This window comes from Meles meles, chromosome 21, assembly GCF_922984935.1.
Source record: "Meles meles chromosome 21, mMelMel3.1 paternal haplotype, whole genome shotgun sequence".
Taxonomy (NCBI): Eukaryota; Metazoa; Chordata; class Mammalia; order Carnivora; family Mustelidae; genus Meles; species Meles meles.
The window spans coordinates 37,062,565-37,081,195 of record NC_060086.1 but is presented as its reverse complement, the minus strand read 5'-3'; the positions used below and the strand labels follow the sequence as shown (position 1 = coordinate 37,081,195).

At 52.5% G+C, this 18,631-nt stretch overlaps 1 protein-coding gene across 1 annotated transcript in view; it reads right to left on the bottom strand.

Moving 5' to 3' along the window:
• USP7 (ubiquitin specific peptidase 7) overlaps positions 1-14,741 on the bottom strand; it is a 63,314-nt gene extending 48,573 nt beyond the window's left edge. The window contains exon 1 of the mRNA XM_045993598.1: positions 14,593-14,741. Within this exon, the coding sequence (XP_045849554.1) occupies positions 14,593-14,671 (79 nt within the window). The 5' untranslated portion in view covers positions 14,672-14,741. The remainder of the gene's footprint in view (positions 1-14,592) is intronic.
• Between the last annotated feature and the right edge of the window lie 3,890 nt (positions 14,742-18,631).

Sequence of the window (18,631 nt, the reverse complement as noted above, 5' to 3'; positions counted from 1 at the left end):
TTAAAACTGTAACAGGATCCTGACAGCAGAAACTCGGATAGGCCAAGACCACACCAAATGGTGATCTATGGTGTGCCAGATTAGCTAAACCGGAAATTACAAGCCCTACTTTGCAGAGTTCCCACCTGGGAGTCACTATGCCCCAACTTGACAGGCCGGAGCAAGAAGCCCATGTTCCTTTATGCCTGGGGGTTTCTCTGCCTTCTGGGCCATTAGTGCACCCGAGTCATGAGAGGCTCACAAGGATATGGTTCCAGCTCAGGCTCCCCAACCCTGCTTCCCACTCATCTTCCCTTGCGGACCACACGCCCGATGGACGCCAGCACCAGAGCCATCAGCAACAGGCTGGCAGCAGCTCCCACAGCTATGCATGGTCAAATCCAGTAAATCTGGGGCACCTGGGTGGCTCAGTCAGCTAAGCACCTGCCTTCGGCTCAGGTTAGGATCTCAGGATGGAGCCCTGCATCAGGCTCCCTGCACACTGAGGAGTCTGCTTCTCTCTCCCTTCATACTGCTCCCCACTGCTTGTGCTCTCTCACTCTTGACCTAAAACAAAAAAATTTAATCTTTTTTAAAAAAATCCGGGGCGCCTGGGTGGCTCAGTGGGTTAAGCCTCTGTCTTCCGCTTAGGTCATGATCCCAGGGTCCTGGGATCAAGCCCCGCATCGGGCTCTCTGCTCAGCGCGGAGCCTGCTTCCCTTTCTCTCTCTCTGCCTGCCTCTCTGCCTACTTTGATCTCTGGCTGTCAAATAAATAAATAAAATCTTAAAGAAAAAAAAAATCTAATCCCTCTACTGCCACTCTGCAGCTCTGCTCGAACCCTCAAATGACACTGATATCCCCACCATGCACCACCCAGTTAATTCAACTTAGCAGTGAAGCGCATGCATAACCACAAAAAGTTTCAAGTCCCTTTATTTTTTTAAGACTTTATTTATTTATTTGCCAGAGAAAGAGCACAATCGGGGAGCAGCAGGCAAAGGGAGAAGAAGGCTCCCTGCTGAGCAAGGAGCCCTGATGCACGGCTCAGTCCCAGGATCGGGGGGATCATGACCTGAGCCGAAGGCAGATGCTTAACTGACTGAGCCACCCAGGCATTCCCCAAGTCTGTTTAAAACATTCTGAATAAGGGGCGCCTGGGTGGCTCAGTGGGTTAAGCCGCTGCCTTCGGCTCAGGTCATGATCTCAGGGTCCTGGGATCGAGTCCCGCATCGGGCTCTCTGCTCGGCAGTGAGCCTGCTTCCCTCCCTCTCTCTCTGCCTGCCTCTCTGTCTACTTGTGATCTCTCTCTGTCAAATAAATAAAAAATTAAAAAAAAAAAAACATTCTGAATAAAACCTAGTGCAGACTGCAGAACCACGAGCACCCAAGCATCTTCCTGACCCAGCATGAACTACAGCCGAGGTTCTATGCGACGGAGCACAGATCCAACTACAACGTGGAGAAACCCGGGGTGGGACTCTCCGTGCAAGAAGCGGGACACAAGAGACCACACAGTGTAGGATTCCATTTATATGAGACGTCCAGAAGTGGCAAATCTGAAGAAAGAAGAGACTGGTGGTTGCCGAGGCTGCAGGAGAAGGGGAGTGTCCCAAAAGAACACAGACAGGATTTCATCCGGGAGCGATGAAAATGTTCAAAATCTGACTGCTGACGGCTGCACAACTACGAACATATTCGAACCCACTGAGGAGCACGCTTTTGATGGGGAGACGGTGATGTATGTGGGTTATGTCTCAACAGAAGTTGCTATTTTAAAAACCATGGTGACTAACACATTTTATTGAAACGACTTATTACAGAAGGGCAGGTGCAAATCTAACGATTTATAACTGTTATCAAAGCAGGTAAAATGAAGTTAGCATTAAACATTGTGGCATGTTCCCATCTGATTGAAACTAAAATACAAAAACGCAGGGCACCCAGACTGGCACAGAAAATGACCCAGGCTCGGCGCTGGTCCTCTGACCTCAAAGTCTGATGGGGAGTAAAGCAAAGAAAAAGCACACACAATGTGTTAATTACACGACCATGAACATGTCCCGGAAATACAAAGGTGCTTCTCTTCATCTACCGGAAGCCTTGCCTCTGGCTCTCACCTCCAGTTCCCTGGAACTCACGCGATCGGCATCCAGGCATCTGTCCCTCACAGCCCACTCCTCAGCACCACCCCAGGCCTGGTGGCTTCCCCACAGCCGATGCAGTCTTCCTCTCCACTTTCAGAACGCCACCTCCTCACCTCCGGGGCACTCTCTTTCTACCCTGCAGTGATTACGTGCTCACAGGACCGGTCTGTGGTGCGTCTTTGCAGACCACCCCCCCCAACCCCAGCCCCGCTCAGTGTCTGAGGTGACAGTGAGATTACCAGCAAGTCTACGCTTTGCTGAGCTGGTCTGGGGCAACTTCTTCCTCGGTGATTACAGAAGACAACAGCTGGTTTTCCACCGTGCTAGCCCTCTCTATTCAAGGCAGCGCGCGCTACAGGCAGAGCTAAAATCCAGCTCACAGGGAGCATCCCTGCCCCTGCGAATGTTCTGTGTCTTGGAGACCTTCCATGGCTGTGCTATCCAATACCAAAGCCATGACCCTCGCGTGGCAGCCAAGGAGCCCCTGTAAGACAGCTAGTTAGACTGAGAAACTGAATACTTAATTGTACTTAATCTGAATTAGCTTAAACCTACTCAGCCATGAGTAGCTAAAATACTGGACAGTCTAAGTCTAGAAACTGCTTCATCTCTCAGAGCCTTGGTCTCTTCATCTGCTGGAGCTTGACACTTTCTGCTCAAGAGCAAAATTCCATGACCAAGTGCCTTCTGATAAAATACCCAAAATAAACACTGAATTTCAAGAAAAATATAAAGGCCTTAAAAAAAATGAAAGGACTTCATTCATCAAAATAGAAATTAGATTGTAAATAACAGACTCTGATTTCCAAGGAAATACTGGCCCTAAAACATTGGGATTTGCAATAGTAGTTCTCCCTCTCCCCATGTACCTCCAAAGTAATTCATAACCAACTCTAAATCGTCCTCAAGACTTAGGAGTGTATCAGCGACCATGCTTTCCACATAACCCCGTGATACTGGGACTGAGTTCCCCATCAAGATGACCACCAGCACCCACCCACTGTGGGTGAGCACACAGACTTGCGGGACTGGCACCGGGTAACATGACGCTCATCTCGGAGATCATGTGAGCACACACATCCCCAACTAGGACACCCATGAGCCTCTCCCTTACCTGCACCTTCTCCAGACACTCCCAAGTCAACCAGCTTGAAGGCCTCAATATTGCCAGGGTGCTGCTCAATGTGGTAGCAGCTACCTGGGCATTACTGCGTGTTACCCATCGTTCTGGACATCTTCACTCCTGGCCACATCCTTTGAGGCCAAAACTTGTGTCCCCTATCTTCCTCTTTTTTCCCTGAGAAACTCAAGCACAAACCATGACCAATAAATATCCTGAATCTATTACCTGTAGCATGAGGGAAGTCATCCATCTGATGTGATGTCCAAAAAGGCACACTTTTAGGGAGAACTAGAGAAATGAAAGATCCTGTTCTCACACAGCCCAAGGTCTCATGTTATGCTGTGTGAGCAGAGGGGACGTTCAGGACAACTAAGAGCAAAAGGCCACACTGGCTTGAGCTTTCTTCAATCGGCTACTCAACAGGCAAAGACTAGCTAGCACTCGACCATGTAAGGGTTTCTTTATTTAAAACTGCTCTGTTGGGGCGCCTGGGTGCCTCAGTGGGTAAAAGCCTCTGCCTTCGGCTCAGGTCATGATCCCAGGGTCCTGGGATGGAGCCCAGCCCCCAGGCTCTCTGCCTACTTGTGATCTCTTTCATAAATAAATAAAATCTTAAAAAATAAATAAAAAAATAAAGCGGCTCTGCTACAGGTTTTGACGAACATGCTTCCCAAAGTAGCCTACACACACACACGCCTATATACATATACACACACTTAAACATTTTTTAATTCCCTGTCATGGAAAGAGGCCTGAAAGGAAAATGTTCAAAATACGCCATAAAAGCAATGCCACAAAGCTAGCTGGCAGCTAGTGAGGCAAGGAGAGTGGCCACCCAGGTCACCCCGCTTCTTCCAGCCCCTGCTTCCTTAAGGAATCCGGGGCTCTGGTACCCAGGTCCACAGAATCAGGGACTCTGAAATGCAGGACGTTTGCGCCCTGAGCCGCCGCTACGCCTTCCCAATTTTTCATCACTCCACATACCCAGAGCTCTGAATGGTTTGCTTTGGGGATGATTTCATTTCAGCTCAGGATCTTATTATAACCTGTTACTGAACACCTGGCATAGTTACTTCCATTCTCTAGGGGGAGGCATCTGTCTACCTGCGGGGACACACCGTTTTGCTCTGAATCTTCTTACGCCACCATATTCCTCTTGCTGAAGCGTGCGTGCGGCCCCGGCCTATTTTGGCAGTGAGCTGCTTTCTGTATTCAAAGCATGTGGTGAACCACACAAAAACGTTCAACTCAGAAGCCCAACTGCAGCAGAGCACTTTGGGGCGGTGAGGTAAGAGACGTGGGAGAAGGCAGCACAGGGGTGTCACTAAGAAGCAGTAACCACAACTTCTATGACCAATGGGGCCTACTGGGTATGACGACTTGTAAATGGCCTTGTGAAGCCAGACTGCACGGGTTCGAATCCTACCACGGACCCTGAGGATGACACAGTGCCCGGTCTCGCTCTGCGGTGCACCAGGGATGACGACGCGTCCATCTGAGAGCGGTAGTAAGAAGCGTGTGAGTTAACACACGGACAGTCTGGCACACAGTGAGGAGCCCTCAGTGAGAGTGAGCTGCCACACACTCCTGGAGCAGCTCCAAAGCCTCCTACAGGTTTGGGGCCAGCCACATATATCGGGCACACACCTGCTGCTTCTCACCCACTTCCCCGGATCCTGCATTAGTTTCTGATCGCTGCTCCAAAGGATTACATAAACAGTGGCTTGAACAACGCACATTTATTCTTTTACAGTTCTGGAGATCAGAAGTCTGAAAACGGGGCTCACTCGGCTATCATCAAGGCGTCAGCAGGACTCCCTTCTGGAAGCTCCAAGGGACAATCTCTATTCTTGCCTTTTCCAGCTTCTAGAGACCTCCCCCATTCCTCGGTTCCCCTTTTCATCCTCAGAGCCAGCAACCGCCTTCCCACCCCATCCCACCCCACACCACCCCACCTGGACCTGGACCTCCTCCTTTCACATATAAGGACCCTTGTGATTGCACCGGGCCCACCTGGGCAGCCCTGGGTCCCCATTAGGGATCTTTAATCACCTTTGCCATGTACGGAGTACATTCACAGGCTCTCGGGATTGTGACGTGGACATCTTTGGGGGCCATTATGCCACCTACCACAGATCCTAACCCTCTGCAACAGACGCACAAGTCCCGATCCAACCAACCTTATCATGCCATTCTACATCAGCCTCTGACCACCCCAAACCTACCTATCCAAACCAAACCAAGCTGTGTCCTCTCCTCGACAAAGCCGCAGCTGACCCACATCCCTCCCCAGGGGAGCCAGTCCTGTCCCTGCTTTGTGGCACAGACCCCTCCTGTCCACAACTCCCCAGAGCCCTCCCCTGCACATGGGTTCCAGGAACCCGCACTCAGGCAGTCACACTCCAGGGTGGCCAGCACTACACCTGCCAGTTGAGAAGGGGATCCAAAATGTCCGTCCTGCAAACTGGGCTCTTTGAGCACCAGAGCAAGCAAAGCCTGCCGCCACTAGGGTGTGACAGAGTCAGAAGCAAGGCTCCATCCCAGAACCAACCAAGCAAGCGAAAAGGACAGGGCTAAAACAGACAGGCCCTAACGCAGAGTCCGCAAACTGCTGTCCCTCTGTGGACCAAAAGCACAATGAAGAACCAGTGTAGAAACTTTCCAGCAACCTGACTTTCCCCCAACACCAAAGCGTGGGCCAGTAAGGGTAGGGTCAAAGCACCGTGGCACGTCACATGGGACCATGTCTCACCTTGTGAGAGTCTAGTGTTCGTTTGTTAACTGCAACCCGAAAGCAGGTGTCACCCACAACCATTTCTCTGAATGAAAGGTAACTTAGCTATACATTTGTTTAACAGGATACAGTTGAAGCTGTCCATAGAAAAATTCTGGAAAATCACTGTAAACCACCCTCCCCCCACTTCTCAGAGTATACCTCCACAGTGGTGGACTCACAGGAGTTTCAGCAAAACAGAAATGGTCTGGGTGAAACATCATCCCCTATGAGTAATAAGACATGCCATCCATCCGAGCAGGAAGCAAGATTATTTGTTACTTTAAAAACTACTCATGGACGCTGCATCCCTTCAAAGTGTGCATATAGGCTTTCAATAGGGGGAAACAGCTATTTCACACAAAATTGTGTTTGGTTACCATGTTGGAACGACACAGTTACAAGTGTAATCGAGTTTCTTTATATTAACGGCCTATACACACACTTTCAATGAACTTAAACAGTTTCTGCCATTTTCTTTTTCCATATGTGTTTGTTCTAATAACTGATTTCAACAGTTAACTTTACATTTGTTGACTTTAATAATCAACTGGGGCTTGTGTTTTGTGGTTCTATTTTATTTCACTTAAGTAATTTTTTACACTGTATTTCTACAAAATACAGTTTAGAAATTGTCCATAATGGACTAGAAATTTAGGGGAAGAAACCTGGTTCTTCACCACAAATAACCAGACAAACCTTGCTGTATAGGGCTTGCCCCAAGAACTATTTTATTCATTTTACCTGAATTTTCCCAAGACATCCTGTCATTTCAATGAGATACCAATGCTACCTGAGACCCCTCCAGCCAAGGATCTGAAGAGAGACCGTGTAGGCCAGCGCTGGCCACTGACACATTCTGCCACTGATGGACGTGCCCTGGACCTGCACTGCCCAATGCGGTGGCCACCAACTACATGTGGCTATTCAACACTTGAAATGTGGCCAGTCAGTTGAGGGATGCTTTTTGTTTGTTTGTTTTAATGGAAGCCCTACACCCACTGTGGGGCTTGAACTCACACCCTAGGTCAACAGTCACACGCTCCACCGACTGGACTGAGCCAGCTGGGTGCCCCAATTTTATTCCAATCCCAAAATCGCTGTCCCGCGGCTAGTGGCTACCACATCACACTGCACAGGTCCTCATCCTAACATGGCATCTCCCCCCGCCCCCCCCCCATGAAAACAAGTGGATTTCTGGAGAAAGATGGGTCTAAAGTAGGAACATGACCTCGATTTGTTCTCATCAGAACCAGGAGACCTCAAGAGCTTCAGAGAATGAGAAATCCTTCCTGCGAGGGCAGCACACCGCTCCCTCCCAGGAGAAGCAGCTCCTTAGCCACCGTAGCCCCCAGTCTCGAGAGGAAGGGTCAGCCCAAAGGCTGGGGCTCAAGAAGGGACCACCGCACCCTGCCCGCCTCCCCCTCCAGATGCTTCTGGAGGCATTCTGCTAGTCCGCCCTCTCTGTACACCCTCTCAATCCTTAACACACTCCTCAAAATACACGAGAGCGTGGCTGAGAACCGTTGGGGGCGATCCTTACAAGTGTCTGATGCTTACACGACAGCAATGTGGACTGAGGAGCGTTTTTAAGCACCGCACATAGTTTCTCGAGTAACGTCTCCCCCGGGGTAAGAAGGTAAGACATACCGAAAGGGGGGCAGGAAGCACGAGGAAGAGCTGGGCACCGCAGCCACAGCGAACAGTGGAGAAGGCTTACAGGTGCTTGTTTGACGACAGCCACCACACAGGGTCAATTAAGCGCCTTGAGACAGAAGGTATTCCCGAAAGTGCATTGATGAAATACACCTGCAACCCCAGCCGCACAGCCCTTACACTTGCTTATAAGGGGCCCTCCAGCAACCCCTGGTTTGCTCAGCAGACACATCTGAGCAACAGCTCGTGGCTTCCCCTGAAAAAAGCCCCCATCAACTCCTCAAACTACTAGGAATCGGGGACAGAAGGGCGAGCAGAGAGAAGTTAGAAAGCCACCTAGACACACTGGGGCGTATCGCGCTCTCCAACAGAGGTCACCTTAATACACTCATACAACCGATTTCCGCACCAGAGGCAGTTTAGCAACTCGCTGTGAGAGCCAGACCTTGCCCAGGTGGATACTCAGAGGGCTGGCACCTAACGCAAGACACTGCCCTGCCAGTCTCAGGACAGCAGGAAAACCGATATAGTCACCAGCATGGAATTCAAACCAGAGACGGCCCTGGGTTTTGATACTCTATGCCAGGCAGGAAAATCACACAAAACAGTTGTGGTCACCCAAGGGAACCTCTTCCTCTACAGCTTTTAGATTTTCAATGACACCCTCCCCCCGGAAAAGAACCGAGGACCACCACCTTGAGACTTGGACTCAAGTCTCTCAACACTCACGCTTCAAACACTGGGTAAGCTAAAGCCCCCTCGGGCCAGGTGTCCTGGGTGCTTGTAAAGAACACCCGGGCATCTCCGACCCTATGAGCAGCCGTGACCTCAGAACGGAGGGCTGCACCCCTCAAGGTTGCCCTCAGAACTGAACTGTCTACAAGGCAGCGAACGCAAAGCCCAGTGAGGGCCCAGCCCACACCCGGCGCGGAGCTCTGCACTCACTGGAACCCCCTGCAGGTTCCTATCCTCAGCTCCCCTCAACCCCACAACGTGCAGTGACACCACTTCTCAGGGTGTCACTAACGCACCCTGTCACCTGCACCCATGTCCCAGACGCCGCTCTCCCTCCCCGGTCTCCTGCTAGTCTCTCGCTTAGCCGTGTCGTCACCATGTTCTGGAAGCGTTCAGCTCTTGCCCAGGTCAGTGTATTTCATGACATAAGAAACTTTCTCGTTACCTCCATCCCCTACTCCCATGCTGAATTCACCAGCCCTCGGAAGTAGGCCTGCTTCTCTTGAAGAGAATTTCAACACATCTGACTTCTCAACTCCTCGCCGAGGCATGTGTTAACTTACTAGAAAGATGGCATAACTGACTCTTGCCTACGCATGACACTCAAAATCCTGCTTCCTCCAACTTTCTTAAGTCCCAATTAGTTCAGAACGAGTTCACGAGCAGGTGACACCGAACATTTAACTGTCACAGTACATGCTAAGAAATACCTGGTTACAACGTTTGGGCTCCAGAGTAAGATCCTTTCAACTTGGAAATCAAACAGAAATACCCAGGCTACACACATACTACTCATCCACGAAAGCAGAAAGAATGACAAGAACACTTTTCAAAATACTCGGAAGAAACCTTCAGTCATTTAAGAAAGTCCATCGACGTCCTGTCTGGAAAACAAGCTTTTCCTTCCAAAAGGATCAAAAATGCCACTTGAAGCAACTTGCCTTCAAACCAATGACGCTGAATTAGCAGCTTATGGAAGCAACACGGGTTTACTTCACTGCGGCTGCCTCTTTCACACGCCACCTTGCGAGCCAGCCAGCCAGCGCCTGTTCTACCACTGAGAATTGCTGTTTCCTGAATGAGGATCTCCCACAAGTACAGTGGACAAAAAAAAAAAAAGGACGGTCACCTTCCACGCAGACCACCGCCGAGGAAGAGGCGGGGGACACGTGTGGTGACCGCATCATCTCGGGGACTCTACTGCAAGCCAAGCAGCTGAGACGACGTTCCTGGCGTAGGTGGCAGCACTGGAACAGGTTCTGAACCACGGTCCTGGGTCTGTTCGTCTGCACTCCAGAAGGAGAGGCCACCAAAGCCAGGGCTGCCCCCATGAAGCACAAACCTGCGTGTGTTCTGAGCTCAGAGCACAAAGGAAGCCCAGGCCAATCCTGAGGATCCTGATGGCCCAGCCCGGACCGTACGAGTTCCCACATCCAGGGAAGACAGCCCACCTGCGCCCTCCTAAGCAGGGGGAGGTGACGGGGCACAGCAGGCCCGTGGGCAGTCCGTTTTCATAGGCGTGTGAGCTTTCGGAATGATGGAAGCAGAAACCAGTAAGGTTGTTGCAAACTCCCAGCATGAGGCAACAGGGGCCTCCTTTAGGGTGGTGGCTGGAAAACCAAAAGGGCTTCGTAACAGGAGGTGGGGACCCAGGGAAGGATGCAAGGCTGACTCCCAAAGTCTGCAGATGCGGTGACCTGATTCTCGACTCCAAGTTCATCACTAGATGCTTGAAAAGTTTTCCAACAAGAATATGCTCATCTGGGGCGCCTGGGTGGCTCAGTGGGTTGGGCCTCTGCCTTCAGCTCAGGTCATGATCTCAGGGTCCTGGGATCGAGCCCTATAAGGGGCTCTCTGCTCAGCAGGGAGCCTACTTCCTCCTGTTTCTCTGCTTGCCTCTCTGCCTACTTGTAATCTCTCTCTCTGTCAAATAAATAAATAAAATCTTAAAAAAAAAAAAAAAGAATGCGCTCATCGGAGGGTTACTGAGCTCAGCACACTTCAGTACCGTGTCACAATGCCCCAGACCCGCTGGTCTCCTCCATTACCCACTTCATGTTTCTTAAAATATTAGGTCATTAATCTTAAGTAGCTATTGAGGCATCTCAAGTCCAGGATTCCATAATGGTGCTTAAACTGAAGCTCCTTATGTTTTCTTCCTAATCCACATGAAGATAAAATTCCTGTAGGGCACTGTCTTCACACCACCCCAAATCACAACACGCTCTGTTCCTAAGTAGATCCCTTCCTCGGGTGCGAGGCACTTTACGAGGGCTTTGTCCCTCCTCCCTCACAATTACATGATAGGACTGGCCTCCTTTTGGAAGATGCAGAAAAACTGAGGCACCCAGAGCTTAAGCAATGTGCCATGAGGTCACACAATGAAAAGGCAAAGTCCACACTCAGACTCAGGCCTGGCCCGAAGCCTGTGCTCAGACACCACAACGCCCTGCCACGAGGAGCTGTTTACTCAACGGCCCCTTTCTCCCTTTCCACAAAACTAATCCCAAGAAAATAAAAATGAAGGAGGAAACTATTTGCTTTCTTCCCGTATTTGCGGTTATCAATCTTTTATTTGTTCACCAACAATCAAAATCAGCAGCGTGAGAAACTCAGGAGGGGTGATGCCTGTGGGGAGTAACTTCCAATCCTATCAAAACCTGACAAGCTCAGAGTCAGATGTTTCTAGGTCTGGCCTAATTTCTTCTTTATTTCTTCTGGGTTTTCAGAGTTGATTTTCATTTCGTAGCCTCAAAAAGGGTTCTTTTACCAACCAAAACTAACACAGAGAAAAACCAAGACTCTCGTATTCTGTGATTTTAGTCTCGTTACGGTGCTATCTGAAGAGGAAACCTGCATTTTAGAATAAAATGCACAGGTTTGGTTTATCTGGGTGCTTGTGTGCAAGGCAACTCACTTTCCACTCTCAAACCTGCCTCAGCAGCACAGTAACTTGAAACTCCACCTACCCTCAGGAGTTTAAAAGAAACACAAACCCAGACAGAAAACATAGACGTCAATGATCAATTCTTTGCAAAAACTGCAGATGACTCACTGATTTGCTCCCAGCCTGGGGTCCCGAGAGCAGGGGTCTGAGTGTTGTACAAAAAAAAGTCAAACAAAACTGTCCCCATTAGTCTCAGAGATGACACCGTGAAACACCGACTGCTCACACGGGCAGGGCAGAAGAGCCAGGGAACGCACATCAGGGTACTTACGTTTGCGCTAGCCAGTCTATGCAGCAGGAACAAGGCCTTGGGAAAACTTCCTGTTGACTGGACCAGGCATAACACAGACCAGATTATCACCTCTCCAAGTACTCAGGGGGCAGAGGGCTGCGCGAGTCACTCCTTCAGCCCCTCGGACTGCACCGCCTCTGAGTTAGACAACGAATAAACTGCTAAGCAAATTCCTTCCTGGCCAGACCCACTAATGCCACTGCTCCACAGCTCTGTGTGCCTCCCGCCCTGAAACGTGGGGATCAACTGCTCCAGGCCTCACAGGAAGCATGTGGTCCGACCAATGAACTGTCAGCATGTTCCCCCATCTCCTCCCTCTTTGCCCCTCACCCTTCATAACTCTCCCAACTGCTCAGAACGAGCCATTTTTAAAGTAACTAATCCCCGAGCGTTGTTATTCTCCCGCAGATAGGCTAGGACTGTGCACTGCGCAGAGTTCAGTCGAAAGCAGATGCTATCCCAAATAAAGTCGAGCAGGAGGAGAGCAAACTAACATTGACCTATTGATAGGAAAAAACTAACCAACCAAACCAGTCTCCCAAGCTCCTTTGAAACCTGCCCTGCCCAGGAGGGGTGGGTAAGATGCTCCTCATTGACAAAGCCTGCCTTTCCTCAAGCTCATCGGAACCCTGACAGTTTGCAGCTGCTGATTCGACTGGACTCAGGGCAAAGACACCCAACAGGTTCAAGGCACTACCACAGCCCAACATATGAAGCCAACGAGTGTTGATATTCACTAAATTCCACCCCTCTGGCTTTTTAATACCAAGGTTTCTTTCATGCTTTCCAATCCTCAACTACAAGATCTAAACCTAGCACCACGTTTTTGCAGTGAGAAGGCTACGAAAGGCTAGCACGGAGGGCCTAAGGCACAGGCAGCTTTCTAAACCACACACCTGTGGGTGCTCACAGGGTGCTGACCATCGTGACAATCAGAAGTCCCACAGAGACAAGGTTCCTTCTGCAGAATGAATGTGGGACACAGGTCCACTCAAAAGAACCCAGTTTCTCAAGTTTAAGGAATCAGCATTACTGACTGCAACCTTCACCAACCAATTTTGAGAGCTTAGTGCATCCCCACATTAATGATTTTAGGAGTGACCTTTCCAACGCCTTTCCAATCATCATTTTTGATGATACAAAAATAAAAGCCCAGGAGGAAAGAAAGTAGTCTGGGAAGCATGCATGGACTTCTGAAACCTCTTCCACCACCCTTCCACACTCCCCCATCTTACAGAAAAGTCCTTGGAACTTGTGGGCAGGACTCATTCCTCAAACACACAGCTCTGTCCCAGAAATAGGCTCTTCAGCGATGTCCATGTTTATTACTTCTCACCCGTGTTCAAAAACACTTGAAAAATGGTGAGACAGTGGACACGGGACATCACTATGCCACCACTAATGGACTGTTGTCTTGACGGACTGATATTCAAGAAGGAGACTCAGAGACAGCAACCCTTTTTTGTTATACCGCCTAAAAGGAATACACAAAATTGTCTCAACAACATATTCCTGCGACTGGCTGGTTTAATCACATGTGCCAAAAGCTCTGGGGAAGCTACTGCCTTGCTGAGGCCAACCAAGATACACAGCCCAGGGCCTTGGTGTGGACTCTGCTCTCGTGTTCCCCATTACTGCCATTGTTAAGTGCCACTGGGAAGCGCTTTCTGCAGGCATTTCCATCACTTTGCGTTCTGCAATCCGGCAAGTCATTTTTTTCAGTGAACATCCAGTTACTGGCACTAAGTTATTCACAGGGGAATGCCAGTCATGGGTAAACGTTCCCACCAACCAGGGTGCAATGCCCCCACACGTGTACCCACTCCACAGGACAAATGGTGCTTTGCCTCAGCTCCCTGAGCAAGGTTCCATTCATTCACACAACCCGAGATCCCCGTTCAAAGCAAGTAAGAACATTCACTGCCCCGCTCCCTCAGGTACCCCCTTTTGACTCCTGCCAGTCTCACCCCTCAACGTAGGTAAGAAAGCTATCTTTTAAGCCTTCTTTGCCTTTGCCCTTAAAGTAGCTGGGGCCACGAGAAATAAAAGATGCCTTCCAATGACCACCTCCGCCGGAGCCATGTAAACCCCAAACTCTTTACATCAAACCTCTACAATCAAGACCTCGTATCTCAAAGTACTTGGAAAAACTGCGGGCACATGGGCAGGAAATTTAGTTACCTTTGGAGTCAGCTTTGGTTCGGATGTAGGTAGTCATGTGCAGCGAGGGCTTTCGCGTAGTTTAACACACACCTGGCCGGATGCTGACTGCACCGCACAGAGTGTGACACCAAACGGCCCCCCAAAAGAGGTAACTTAGAAACGAAGAGCGCGCGCGCGGCTCAGAACTCGGGGCCAGTCCAAAGGCTGAGAACATGTGCCTTCCTTGCAGGTGTTTCAAAATGAAGCCCAACGCTAGGAAGTGGCGTTGTAAAAGCGATCCGGGGGAACGCCTCACAGCCCGGGCGGGCTCTCCGGCGGAGCGCACGAGAGCAGGTGCGGGCGAGCCCCGCGTCCGCGGAGGGCCAGAGCGCTCCCTGAGCTCGCCGGCCGGAACCAGGCCAGACGAGGCAGGCCCCGGGGACGCCCGCGAAGGGGCACGGCCCCCCGGGGCCCGGCTCCCGACCCGGCGGCCGCCAGCAGCCAGACAGAGCACGCCTCGTCCCTGGGCGGCCGGGGCGCCCTAATTCACAAGCCCCGGCTGCGGGCGCTTTGTGCCGGGAGGCGCCCCGGACAATGAGCCGGGCAGGGGGCCGCCGACCGCCCCCCGCGCGCGGGCCCGGCATGACGGTGCAGCCTCGCCCGGCCCGGCCAGGCCCAGGCCCGCGGCCGCCGGGGCCTGCTTAAAGATGGCGAGCCCCTCGCGTGGCTCCCGCGGCTCCCCCCGGCCACAATGGAAGGCGCCCCCTGGCCCCGCCGCGGCCGGCCCGCGGGCCTCACCTTCCATCTCCATGTCCTCGGGCTCGCTCAGCTGCTGCTCGCCCGCTTTCTGCTGCTGCTGCTGCTGCTGGTGGTTCATGTCGGCCGCGGCCTGGGCCTCGCCTGCGGCCGGGAGCCCGGGCTGCGGGCCCGGCGGGCGGGCGGCGGCGGCGGCGGCGAGCCGGGGCGGCGGCGGCGGCGGCGGCGGCGGGACGGCCTCCTCCTCCTCCTCCCGCGCGTCGTCGGCGGCGGCGGCGGCCCCGGGGCGGCCCGCGGCGGGCGGCGGCGGCGGCGGCGGCGGCAGTGAGACGCGCACGTACTTGCTCGCGATTCGCCCAATCTCGGCGCCGAGGCGGGCGGGCGGCCGGCGGGCCGGGCCGGGCGGCCTCGTCGCTCGCTGCGGCCGCCGCCGCCGCCGCCGCCGCGGGGCCCGCCTCCCGCCGCCGGGGCCGGGGCCGGGGCTGCGAGGCCGCGGGCCGGCCGGGGGCGGAGGGCGGCCGGGCGGGGGCCGCGGAGTCAGCCCCGCCTCGGGCCGGGCGCGGCGGGAGGGAGGCCTGGCCGGCCGCGGCGGGCCTGCGGGGCCTGGGGCCGGCGGGAGCGGCGGCGGCGCGGGCGGGTGACGGGCCGGCCGCGCTCGGGGCGCTGCGGCCTCCGCCTCCTCGGCGTCGTCGTCGGGGCTCCGGCAGCGGACGCGGCGCCCGGCGGCTCGGCTCGGCTCGCTCTCAAAATGGCGGCGGCGTGAAATGTCACATCCGCATGGGGGGCCCGAGAGCGAGCGAGCTAGCGAGCGGAGAGCGGGCGGGCGGCGCAGGGAGCGGGCGGGCGGGCGCCGAGCCGGAGGGCGGAGCGGGAGCGGAGGGCGGAGCAGGGGAGGCGGAGCAGGGAGCGGCCCGCCCGCCGCCCGCTGCAGCCACGGCCGCCTCGGCCCGCCCGCTTGCTCGGGCTCCCGCTCCCGCGGCGCCGCGCCCCTCGCGCCGCCTGGTCCCTGAGCCCCCGGGCGCGCCGGTGCGAGTGCCCCGTCCTTGGGGGAGGAGCGCCCAGAGTCCGGCCCAGCGCGGGGACCCGGGTTCGCCCCCGCAGACTTGGGGGCCCTCGGAGAGGCAGCCGTGTGACCTTGGGTGTGTGGCTGACCAGGCTGCTTAGAACAGGGTCCGGGACAGAAGTGGGAAGACACGTACCACCAGGGACTACCGTGGTCCTTAGTACTATAGTACTTCACCCCGCACCCCTTCACCGAGCTGCCATGTGTACACCCAGAACCTAACGTGCGAGATCTTACGTTCTCGCTGTAGTCCAAAGCAGGAAAGTTTAGTCCCTCGGAACCGGCCCCAATACCTCTTCACCTGGCGTTGGTCGGTTCCCCTCACAGCAGCCCAGACTAGTGATTAGCGTCTCAGCTTTTCTATGGTAACCGAGGCTGCACAGGTGAATAAGAAAATGGGCAAAAAGGATAGACAACTCCACACATCTGTCCATCTAAGTGACCAACTCCAGGGAGAGTGTTATTTTTGCCCTAAAACGGCCAGAAAATTGTGATTCCCGTCCCACTTTCTATCTCCCTATCTCCTTTTTCCTGCACTTGTCTCCAGTTTTCTCCAGCGCAGTTACTGTCCCATCTCCCCACACCGAAAAGAACGTCTTGTGCGCTGTGGACACAGCAAGGACCCAATAAATATTTGTTCAATGAATGTAGGATTCAAATGTTACTGGGCAGCCCCGCCCCTCCCCCAAGCATTTTAGATATGGGAAGGATTCCCACCAGTGGGATTTCTTGCTAGACCAAGGAAGGCAGCGAACAAGAGGGAAGGAGTGACCTCGCCAGGAATCAATCCCAGTCCCTGGGTCACCCCCAGATCCCAAAGAGGTGTTGTTATTCACACAAATTCTCACAAATGCTAACGAGATGTTCTCAGATGCAAAGGAATCTTCTCCTCCGGCTCTCTAGAGGCTTGGGGGAGGGCAGAACGGACCTTTGGGGTGGAGAAAGGGGGGGGCAGGGAGCGATACACAATGCTTACTCAGGTTTTACACCACTGAACCTTATATTCATGGATGGGTTCAAAACCAACCAGGGAAATAGATGAGTAAAAACGATGCCTTGTATGGTGGGTACCTTAAACGGGGTATACCCATCCCATGAAATACTATTTGGCAATTAAAAAGAATGAAGTACTGAGACATGCTACCCGGTATAGGAGCCATGAAAATATGGTGCCCAGTGAAAGAAGCCAGACACAAAAGACCACATAGTGAATGATTCCCATTACGTGAAACATCCAGAGCAGGCGAAGCAATCTATAGAAACAGAAAGTAGATTATGGACTGAGGGGTTGAGGGTTTAAGCAGCGCCAGCTCCTAGACACGGGACTTCTTTTGGGGAGTTCTGAAAATATCCTAAAATTTGATTCTGCTAATGGTTGCACCACTCTGCGAATATGCTAAAAAAACGCTTCAAGTGGGTGAATTGTATGATACATGAATCATATTGCAGTAAAACTGATTTTTTAAAAAGCGCTATCTTGCAAAGGACAGGAATGAGTGAGGAAGGCCAGGATGGGAGCTGATCACAGTCTATGGGAGAGACAGAGATGAACTGGACAGGTGTGGTGGACATGGAGAAAAGAGTTCAGGTCTAGGTGTGTTGACAGGTTGAACTGGCCGGACCTGCGGATAGGCTGGAGTTGGGTGGGAGGGGAAAAGCTTGTTTTAAGCCTCTGAGCTTGTGGTGGTTTATTACACAATAATAAAACGTGAAGACAAATAATACCACAAATATCACAGTTGTATCCTCAGCACCTAGCACAGTGCCTGGTACATACATAGTAGATGCTCAATAAAGATGGAGTGAATGGATTCAAAACCTCAGCTAATGTTTACTAACTGCCAGGAGCTCGGGGTCTGCTTGGGAGACAAAAGACTGCTCCCTTTAAAGGTCTTTCATGAAGATGCAATGACGCTACTTCTTTGCTCTTTCCTGCCTTGCTCTAGGAGTAAGCTGGTGAGTGAGGAGTTCACTTCTAGGCCACCTCAGCTACTGGAAAAAAAACAATGCTACTGCTCTTTGAGGCCTGTGAAGAAGACCCAGACTTAGTTTACTCCCGAGGCTCCAGCTAGCCTGTCTGCATCTTCCCCTGGCATTAGCTATAAAGGCCATTTGCTCCCAGAATGGGTGTGTGGGGAGGAACGCTAGAGAAGGCGCAAATCAGCTGAGTAATGCTGGCTTCCTGGGAGGCTGAATACCGAGATGCCTCCAAAGGACCCGGAGCTGCAAAGGGCAAGGCAACTTGGGGCACCATTTCTAATCATTGCCAATTTTTTTTAGTTGCACAACCCTCACCCTGGTTCAGAAACTGGGGACCTAAGGAAGGGACGGGAAACCGGGGAGACAGGAACGGCTAGAGCCGTGACTTGTCATTAGGTAGATCAGTAGGTGCAGGGAGGGGCACCCTATCATTACTCTCCAAGCAAAACATATTTTTGCTGCTCCCAGGGCCCGTGCCATGACTTGGCATAAACAGGCGGTTGGTTTTTCTTCTTGAGAACCAAAATATTTATCTACCTGGCAGCAATGTTGGCCAGGGTCTAAAATAATTTAACGGAAGTGTCAGAGGGAAAAATGGAATTAATAAGCGCTTTTTATTTCTCAGGATAACTAAACTTTTAGATAATCCATGCCTGGAAAGATGGCCTAACCCCACAACCACTGGGTTAGTTAGGAGGATATAAGCTTAAAGGAGATAAGACATTTGGCCAAGGTCAAGGTCGTGAAGCTAGACGCAGTTTGGGAGGGTAAGGGGCTTTAAGATTCGGAACCAAAAGACCTAGGTTTTCACAGGGAGTTGTGCAAAGTTGAACTTGGGAAGCCAACAACCTCTCTGAACTCAAGATTCTTGCCCGGGGAAAATGAGGAAGGCAGTTTCTGTCTAAAGGGACTGTTGGGGGGTGGGGCGCCTGGGTGGCTCAGGGAGTTGGGCCTCTGCCTTTGGCTCTTGGGGTCCTGGGATCAAGCCCTGCCTAGGGCTCTCTGCTCAGTGGGGAGCCTGCTTCCCCCTCCCCCCTG